Raw genomic sequence first — 10,149 nt, forward strand, 5'->3', positions numbered from 1 at the left:
CCATTTTTAAATCATATCATGTTCTTAAATAGGCAGCTAATAATTTACTGTTTGTATACTTATGCAGTCTCTTCCAACCCAGTGTGTTTAAATTAAAGTACAGTCATTAATTTGTATGAATATTAAATACATTTCCACACAGCTCTAGGTTCCAGGGAAAGAATCCCTGAACCCCAGGGTTAAGGTGCTTTTCTGTGTTTTCCATGTTCTCTCCTTGTCAAGTCAAGTCAAGTCAAGTTTATTTGTATAGCGCTTTTCACAACAGACATTGTCTCAAAGCAGCTTTACAGAAAACAACAGTGAAGGTGAATGGTGTGCGTTTGTCCCTGATGAGCAGCCGTGGCGACAGTGGCAAGGAAAAACTCCCTTAGATGATATGAGGAAGAAACCTTGAGAGGAACCAGACTCAAAGGGGAACCCATCCTCATATGGGTGACATCAAAAGTTTGGTCATAAATCTTTCAACAATACAGAACAATTTGTGATCATCATAGATCCAGCATCAGCTTCTCCATGCCAGGGCCTTTAAACACTCGGCATCTACTTCTCCATGATCATCCATAGGTCCATAATCTTCACGAGGTGGGACGTGACTGGAGCTGGCCAAACCTCAGGAAGCCTCGGGATGGGGAGAGAAAGAGAAGCAGTGGAGAGGAATTAGCGTAGCTGCTGTTCATGATATTAACAGCACAAGTTGATAATGTGCATGTGATCAGATGTTCTGGAGCACAAGGTTGTGATGTGATGTGTGTGATGTGTGTTATGTGTAGGCTTTGCTAAAAAGATATGTTTTTAATCTGCACTTAAACTGGGAGAGTGTATCTGAACCCCGAACACTGTCAGGAAGACTATTCCAGAGTTTAGGAGCTAAATGTGAAAATGCTCTACCGCCTTTAGTGGACTTTGCTATTCTAGGAACTACTAGAAGCCCAGAGTTTTGAGATCTCAGGGAGCGTGACGGATTGTAGCGTGTTAAGAGACTGGATAGATACATGGGAGCCAAACCATTTAGTGCTTTATAAGTGAGTAGCAGTAGTTTGTAGTCTATTCGAAACTTAATAGGAAGCCAATGTAGGGACGATAAGATTGGGGTTATATGATCGTATTTTCTTGACCTAGTAAGAACTCTTGCTGCGGCATTCTGAACTAACTGAAGCTTGTTTATTAATGATGCAGGACATCCACCTAGTAATGCATTACAGTAGTCTATTCTAGAGGTCATAAACGCATGGACGAGCTTCTCTGCATCAGATATAGATAACATATTTCTTAGCTTAGAAATATTTTTAAGGTGAAAGAAGGCTGTTTTTGTAACTTGATTGATGTGATTTTTAAAAGATAAGTTGCTGTCTAAAATAACTCCCAGGTCTTTTACCGTTGAACTAGTAGTTACAGAACAACCGTCTAAATGCAGGCTGAGATGCTGGAGCTTCTGTGTACTATTTTTTGGGCCGATGAGCAAAATCTCCGTTTTATCAGGATTTAATAGCAGAAAGTTATGGGTCATCCAATCTCTTATTTCTTCAACACACTCAGTTATGCGAGCTAATTGAGCTGTATCGCCTGGTTTGGATGAAATATATAGCTGGGTATCATCAGCATAACAATGGAAGCTAATTCCATGCCTTCTAATAATATTTCCTAATGGAAGCATGTATATTGTAAAAAGCAGGGGTCCCAGAACTGACCCTTGTGGCACGCCATAATTTACTAGCATTATCCTGGATAGCTCTCCATTTAAATCTACGAAATGGTAACGATTGGACAGGTAGGATTTAAACCAGCTTAATGCCTGTCCCTGAATACCGATGTAATTCTGTAAGCGATCGAGGAGAAGATCATGATCTATAGTGTCGAACGCAGCACTAAGATCTAGTAAAACTAATAGGGAGATGTAGCCTTGGTCTGAAGCTAAAAACAGGTCGTTAGTGATTTTAACTAGAGCAGTTTCTGTGCTATGATGGGGCCTAAAACCTGACTGAAACTCTTCAAAGATATTGTTCTCCTGCAAGTGGTTACATAACTGGGCAGCGACAATCTTTTCTAAAATCTTAGACATAAATGGGAGATTTGAAATTGGTCTGTAATTCGATAGCGTGTTTGGATCCAGATTAGGTTTTTTAATGAGGGGCTTAATAACTGCTAACTTGAGGGATTTAGGGACATGACCTAACGATAGTGAGGAGTTAATAATATTTAAAAGAGGCTCACCAGCTGTATATAACACTTCCTTCAGTAGTTTAGTGGGAATTGGATCTAACTGACATGTTGTTGATTTAGCTTTCATAATAGCATCATACAGCTCTTCCTGTCCTATACATGTAAAACAGTGTAGTTGTGGGGTTGTAAGTACGATTGTGTCGGGAGATGCTGTCAAGTCAAGTCAAGTCAAGTTTATTTGTATAGCGCTTTTCACAACAGACATTGTCTCAAAGCAGCTTTACAGAAAACAACAGTGAAGGTGAATGGTGTGCGTTTGTCCCTGATGAGCAGCCGTGGCGACAGTGGCAAGGAAAAACTCCCTTAGATGATATGAGGAAGAAACCTTGAGAGGAACCAGACTCAAAGGGGAACCCATCCTCATATGGGTGACATCAAAAGTTTGGTCATAAATCTTTCAACAATACAGAACAATTTGTGATCATCATAGATCCAGCATCAGCTTCTCCATGCCAGGGCCTTTAAACACTCGGCATCTACTTCTCCATGATCATCCATAGGTCCATAATCTTCACGAGGTGGGACGTGACTGGAGCTGGCCAAACCTCAGGAAGCCTCGGGATGGGGAGAGAAAGAGAAGCAGTGGAGAGGAATTAGCGTAGCTGCTGTTCATGATATTAACAGCACAAGTTGATAATGTGCATGTGATCATATATTCTGGAGCACAAGGTTGTGATGTGATGTGTGTGATGTGTGTTATGTGTAGGCTTTGCTAAAAAGATATGTTTTTAATCTGCACTTAAACTGGGAGAGTGTATCTGAACCCCGAACACTGTCAGGAAGACTATTCCAGAGTTTAGGAGCTAAATGTGAAAATGCTCTACCGCCTTTAGTGGACTTTGCTATTCTAGGAACTACTAGAAGCCCAGAGTTTTGAGATCTCAGGGAGCGTGACGGATTGTAGCGTGTTAAGAGACTGGATAGATACATGGGAGCCAAACCATTTAGTGCTTTAAAAGTGAGTAGCAGTAGTTTGTAGTCTATTCGAAACTTAATAGGAAGCCAATGTAGGGACGATAAGATTGGGGTTATATGATCGTATTTTCTTGACCTAGTAAGAACTCTTGCTGCTGCATTCTGAACTAACTGAAGCTTGTTTATTAATGATGCAGGACATCCACCTAGTAATGCATTACAGTAGTCTATTCTAGAGGTCATAAACGCATGGACGAGCTTCTCTGCATCAGATATAGATAACATATTTCTTAGCTTAGAAATATTTCTAAGGTGAAAGAAGGCTGTTTTTGTAACTTGAGTGATGTGATTTTTAAAAGATAAGTTGCTGTCTAAAATAACTCCCAGGTCTTTTACCGTTGAACTAGTAGTTACAGAACAACCGTCTAAATGCAGGCTGAGATGCTGGAGCTTCTGTGTACTATTTTTTGGGCCGATGAGCAAAATCTCCGTTTTATCAGGATTTAATAGCAGAAAGTTATGGGTCATCCAATCTCTTATTTCTTCAACACACTCAGTTATGCGAGCTAATTGAGCTGTATCGCCTGGTTTGGATGAAATATATAGCTGGGTATCATCAGCATAACAATGGAAGCTAATTCCATGCCTTCTAATAATATTTCCTAATGGAAGCATGTATATTGTAAAAAGCAGGGGTCCCAGAACTGACCCTTGTGGCACGCCATAATTTACTAGCATTATCCTGGATAGCTCTCCATTTAAATCTACGAAATGGTAACGATTGGACAGGTAGGATTTAAACCAGCTTAATGCCTGTCCCTGAATACCGATGTAATTCTGTAAGCGATCGAGGAGAAGATCATGATCTATAGTGTCGAACGCAGCACTAAGATCTAGTAAAACTAATAGGGAGATGTAGCCTTGGTCTGAAGCTAAAAACAGGTCGTTAGTGATTTTAACTAGAGCAGTTTCTGTGCTATGATGGGGCCTAAAACCTGACTGAAACTCTTCAAAGATATTGTTCTCCTGCAAGTGGTTACATAACTGGGCAGCGACAATCTTTTCTAAAATCTTAGACATAAATGGGAGATTTGAAATTGGTCTGTAATTCGATAGCGTGTTTGGATCCAGATTAGGTTTTTTAATGAGGGGCTTAATAACTGCTAACTTGAGGGATTTAGGGACATGACCTAACGATAGTGAGGAGTTAATAATATTTAAAAGAGGCTCACCAGCTGTATATAACACTTCCTTCAGTAGTTTAGTGGGAATTGGATCTAACTGACATGTTGTTGATTTAGCTTTCATAATAGCATCATACAGCTCTTCCTGTCCTATACATGTAAAACAGTGTAGTTGTGGGGTTGTAAGTACGATTGTGTCGGGAGATGCTGTCAGAGGTTGAACTGCCACAATTGTTTTTCGAATGTTATCTATTTTTTCAGTGAAGAAATTCATAAAGTCTTCACTACTAAACTGTGATGGAACACATTTTTCAGATCCCTGATTTGTTGTTAATTTAGCGACTGTACTGAAAAGGAACCTGGGATTGTTTTTGTTATTTTCTATGAGTTTGCTCAGGTGTTTAGCTCTAGCAGCTTTTAGCGCCTGTCTGTAGCTAAGCATACTGTCTTTATACGCAATTCTAAATACCTCCAATTTAGTTTTCCTCCATTTTCTCTCCAGATTACGTGTTGTTCTCTTTAGGGCATGCGTATGACTATTATACCAAGGTGCAGGTGCTTGTTCTCGAACCTTTTTTAACCGGATGGGGGCAACAGTGTCTAAAGTGCTAGTGAGGATAAGGTCTATGTTGTTCGCCATCTCATCAAGATGATCAGCATTTATGGGTTTAATGTGAAACTGAGATAAATCAGGCAGGTTATTTATGAATCTGTCCTTAGTGGTTGGAATAATAGTCCTACCAGGTCGATAACGTGGTGAAACACGGTTAATCTGCTCTACCGGTAGTGTGTACAGTAGGAGATAATGGTCTGTGATGTCATCACTCTGGGGTAAAATATCTATATCAGTGACGTCTGCTCCGTGGGATATTATTAAGTCTAGTGTGTGGTTAAAACGGTGGGTTGGTCTGGTGACGTTTTGTTTAACTCCAAAAGAGTTTAGTAAATCGACAAATGATAATCCTAGGGCATCGTTTTCATCATCTACATGAATATTAAAATCTCCTACAAGCAGCACTTTATCAAAGCTGATCAGGAGGTCTGAGAGAAAACAAGCAAACTCATGAAGAAAATCAGCGTAGGGTCCTGGGGGTCTGTACACGGTGACCAGAGCGAGTTTTCTATGCATCTCTGAAAGTGCAATTTTAAGAACGAGCACTTCAAATGATTTAAAGCTGAATCCTAATCTCTGACTAACATTAAGAGAAGCACTATAAATGGTTCCTACACCCCCCCCACGACCAGTCTGACGGGGCTCATGCTTATAAACATATCCTGACGGTGTCGACTCGTTTAGACCCATATAATCACCTGGTTTAATCCAGGTCTCAGTGAGACAGAGTGCATCGAGATTATTCTCTGTGATCATCTCATTTACAATCAGTGCTTTGGGTGCAAGTGATCTAATGTTTAAAAGACCGAACTTTAGAACTTTGTTGTGTTTGTTTATCTGGCATTTTTCAGTTTTAACTGCAATAAGATTATTTCTGGATCTTGTGTATGTAATTCTTGGTTTTACTACACGAGGAATAGATACGGTTTCTATAAACTGAGCTGTGTGTGAACTTGTAACTATTTGGTCTGTAGTATGCGTGTTCTTATAGTTGAAGATTTCTTGATGTCTTACCAGTCAGATGGTGTGTAGTATCCTAGAGATGTTATCTGATAGCACTGCTGCTCCAACTCTGCTGGGGTGCAGGCCATCAGGGCGGAAGAACCTAGGACGCTCCCAGAAACAGTTCCAGTTATTAACAAAGAGAAGTTTATGTTCTCGACACCATGACTGTAACCATTCATTTAGAGCTAAATGTCCTTGTCCATCTAGGCTTTTTGCAGGACCTCCCACTTCACAAAAACAAGCCTGCAAAAGGGGATTAAGATAAATTGTGTGTGTGTGTGTGTGTGTGTGTGTGTGTGTGTGTTATGCAAGATGCCTGGCAAGTGACTTGGCCATACTGTATACCCACCTTACTAGCCCAGGGTAGGCTCCGGATCCATTATAACCCTGCCAGGAATATTAAAAAAGTTTGCAAGAGAGATTTAAGCATCATTACTTTTTATTTATTTTTTGCTTTTGTATGCAAATTTAAAGTAGAGCATGTGAATGTGAAAATATAGCTGAAGGCTAAAGTGATGTAGGGCTTGTCACTATAGACATCAATGTAGACATGCTTGTAATCAGATATTGGAATCATTATTTAAATGTGTCACAACAGTAACTTTAATACATACTATTATTATGAATTGGTCTATCATTAGTCTGGTTGAGATTCAGATTTAACATTCAGGTTTAAAATGTATTTAACATTTGTCAAACAAAGAGGTCAGTGTGGTGGGACAAAATAAACTTTATTAAAATGAACAGCAGAAAATCATAAAAAATTCTGGAACATGTAGGACAGCTAAAGGACAGCTGGAGCAATAGATGGGGCAGCTTTCTGAAGATGACTGGCTGTCTTAGGGAAAATGAGCATAACCAACTAGATTTATGTAGATTGTGTCACAAAAGCCAAAGAAATTGTCAAAAAGAATACAAAAATGCAAAGCCAACTTTTGTATATTGCTGAATATTTATATGTAAAGTAGGAAAACTGTTGCACAAGAATAGTTGTTGGAGACTACATAAGGGCTACACTGACCCCTGCAGGAAATGTAGGCTTACTGCTGCTGGGACAAATATCCTCTGAAGATATTTTGAGAACAAAACCATATGGTCAGCTTAACTATTGTGGTCTCATGACCATGGAACTTTCTAAACAGAGTACTGCCAATTTTTGCACAAAGTATGACACCCTAGCAGACATGTAAGAAAGAGATCATAAAAAATGAGGATAACAAATTTAACCCAGAACTGCATGCAAGAAAATATACAGCAAGAAAATATACTCACTCACCAAATGCATCTGCATTTATTTTAATATATCTTTTTATTGATATATATTTAACTAGATGCCAACATATATCTTTTGTATAATTTTACATACTTATTTATATTTACCATTGTACAAAATTGTAGTATGTATAAAAGAGACACTTTTTAAAAAACTGCGTCATACAACACAATAATTCGTGCAGATATCATCATTGTACAAGAATATCATGATGAGAAGGTTAAATCAGAAACGTTTAACCATCAATCGTGCAGCACCAAAGCATATTAGTAAATATAAAAGCTGCTTCTTCACATATTGGTAACAAATATCATGTGTATGTGACACTAACAATGTTGGCAATGTTTAGCCATTCAGGTTACAGGTGTGGCTGAATTTTTGTCTAAAGAATCTGATAACATGTTGATGATAAGGCAAAGGAAGTTGGAACAGGAGCCTGCTGGAACAGCATTGCACCCACATGAACCGGGAGGGGCTGGTGGGAGCAGTATGCTTTGCTTATTCACTTGCCTAAGTTTCAGAGTAACAGGCAATTGCATTTAACACTTTTGTCTTTCTGAAGCAGCCCAAACTGAGAGGTGGCATAGGAATTCACCAGGTTCCAAAAGTTCTCAAAGGTCACTTCCTGCCCCTCTGCCACATCCATCTCACTCAGAATCTTGTTAAGACCTTCCTGGTCCTTGGGAGTCTGTTAAAGAAGCAAATAAATCTTTATTATGGTCATATTTATATAATGGTTTCAGTGTATTATACTGATCAAATTTTTTTCCAGAAGGCTGAGGGAATTCGGAATATAGTAAAGTTTTAAATCAGAGCTTCCTTTAGGTTAATGTGAGTTTACAGTGCTAAATGATACCTACCACTGAAGGCAGTTCTTTGGATAGCATGCCCTGGAACTCGTTTACTGTCAGAGCTGAAGCTTCATTAGCTGAGGCTGCATGGAACTGGGTTACTATGGTGTTGATGGCCAGTTCTAGATCTGTGTACTGAAGGAATGTCTTAAATTACACAAAATTTGGAACAGCAACAAACAATATCTTAGCCAAAAGAAATAAATTTAATATAGGCAAATTAAAGTGTATCTTCATTAGATTGTCGTAAGATATATGCTCATTTTCAAAAAAGTTTCTTATTTTGCTTATTTCAAGCAATTTCTATAGAAATAAACAAAATGATCTGCCAACAGAAGTCGTCCATTTTAGCTTGAAATCAGTAAATATGTCTAGGAATAAAATAAAATGTTCTACATATTTGTTAGACTTTTCCTTTATTTAAGATATATTCAGTTGCTAAAGTATCATTTGTTCATTGTAGTGAACAATGATAACAAAATATTACACTTTTCTAATATTTTCATACGAACAGGTAAAACTAAATAAAAATTTTGGTTTTACTTGTTAAATTGACTGTTACTTTCATTTCCAAAAAAGTGTACAGTAACTAACAATAAGAAGATTTCAAACCAGTGTTGGAACATAGCAAAACAATAGCACCATGTAATGTATATACATTATAGTGTTTCAGTATTATAGGGATTCCACATAATTCTCTCTCTCTCTCTCTCTCTCTCTCTCTCTCTCTCTCTCTCTCTCTCTCTCTCACTCACTCACTCACACACAGACACAGTTGATCCTACATTCTGCATTAAAACTAGAACAAAATCTTCTTTAGATTTGTGACTGGTTTAGGCTGCAGTCTGATCCCATTAGATTGCATATCTTAAAGCGCTGAGATGCTACTTTTAATCTTAGCCACAATCACTTTTGTAGCTTGCTCTGAAGAATGCCTAAAAGATTAACAGCTGTTCTCCAGTCATACCCCAAATTCTTTTGTACTTGGATAAGCTCTCTGTGCTATAATCTTTTAATGTGTGCCTCAAAACAGCCTAAAACAGATTGAAATACTACTGAGACAGCAATGTTTTAGCAGACTGCTGAAAACAATGTTTAAACTTGATTTTAAGCTGATCCTGACCTTTTCCTCAATAGTCAAAACTTGGTTTTTATGTACTGATGTAAAACAGGATTCATAGCCATGTTACTCACAGCATGTGTGTGTGTGTGTGTGTGTGTGTGTGTGTGTGTGTGGTTGGGGGGGGGGGGGGGGGAATCCTCTTTACCTAAACAGGTAACTGAGCCTAGACAATGAAACTCAGGAAGCAGTTACACCAGGTTGGACTAGAGCGTTCGCAACAATGCAGTACTATTTGCTTTATGGGCGTTGGCCTGCAACCAATTTTAACTCTGGTATGGCCATAGTAGTAGAAATCTGCCCTAAGGATATTGAGATCACAGATTTCATAAGAATATTATTATGTAGGATCACCTATTGCATGAAAAGTAAACTTTCTGATAACAATATCCATATCATAGAAAAAATTATTTTTAAATAGTTAAGAATTTAAAACCTGTAGGGGGTTAATTATGGATTATAAGTAAGTCTAAAGCAAAGAAGCAGGCTTATATAGTGTTTTATGGTCCAAAAATGCATTATAGGTGACCATCATTGTAAAAGTTAGTGTATTAAAAACTGTTTCAAACTGTACATACATACAATTGCAACAATTTTTACTGATGAAATCCAACCAGATCAGACGAATAAACAGTACATTTCAAACAACTGTACACACTAATATGATGAAACAGTTATAAAGCATGCAAATGCAAACCATATGAAATCAGGGGGGGAGGAAATAGTAGGCATTTACCTTTGGTGCCATTGCGTCCGTTTAGTCTCCTGATGTCGAGAGAGAGAACTAGGTGAGTGAAGCTCAGTGACGGTGTTTTCTCACCGCCCTGCGTGCGGACAGTCCCCTTATCTTCCTCCCTTTTCCACGTCAGTCCTTCTGCCTTGAATGACGCGAGTCACTTAAAAGAGTCGACTCTTTTGAACCACCGCACTCGAACGATACTCAGTGCGGTGTCGTCCGAATTGTGATT

The 10,149-nt window shown here is 38.6% G+C and overlaps 1 protein-coding gene across 2 annotated transcripts; it reads right to left on the reverse strand.

The window, feature by feature from the left end:
- Nucleotides 1–7,217: 7,217 nt before the first annotated feature.
- On the reverse strand, nt 7,218–10,066 carry s100v1 (S100 calcium binding protein V1). 2 transcript variants are annotated; one of them, XM_083556486.1, is made up of 3 exons: nt 9,918–10,066; nt 8,071–8,196; nt 7,218–7,898 (listed from the first exon to the last, which is right to left on the reverse strand). In XM_083556486.1, the coding sequence occupies exons 1-3, from the start codon at nt 9,927–9,929 to the stop codon at nt 7,728–7,730; spliced, it is 309 nt and encodes a 102-aa protein (XP_083412612.1). In that variant the 5' UTR covers nt 9,930–10,066; the 3' UTR covers nt 7,218–7,727. The 2 variants fall into 2 exon arrangements, with proteins under 2 accessions (XP_083412612.1, XP_083412611.1); XM_083556485.1 differs by having other exon boundaries at nt 8,071–8,208; nt 9,918–10,065.
- Between the last annotated feature and the right edge of the window lie 83 nt (nt 10,067–10,149).

This window comes from Silurus aristotelis (assembly GCF_946808225.1).
Source record: "Silurus aristotelis genome assembly, chromosome: 1".
Lineage (NCBI taxonomy): Eukaryota > Metazoa > Chordata > Actinopteri > Siluriformes > Siluridae > Silurus > Silurus aristotelis.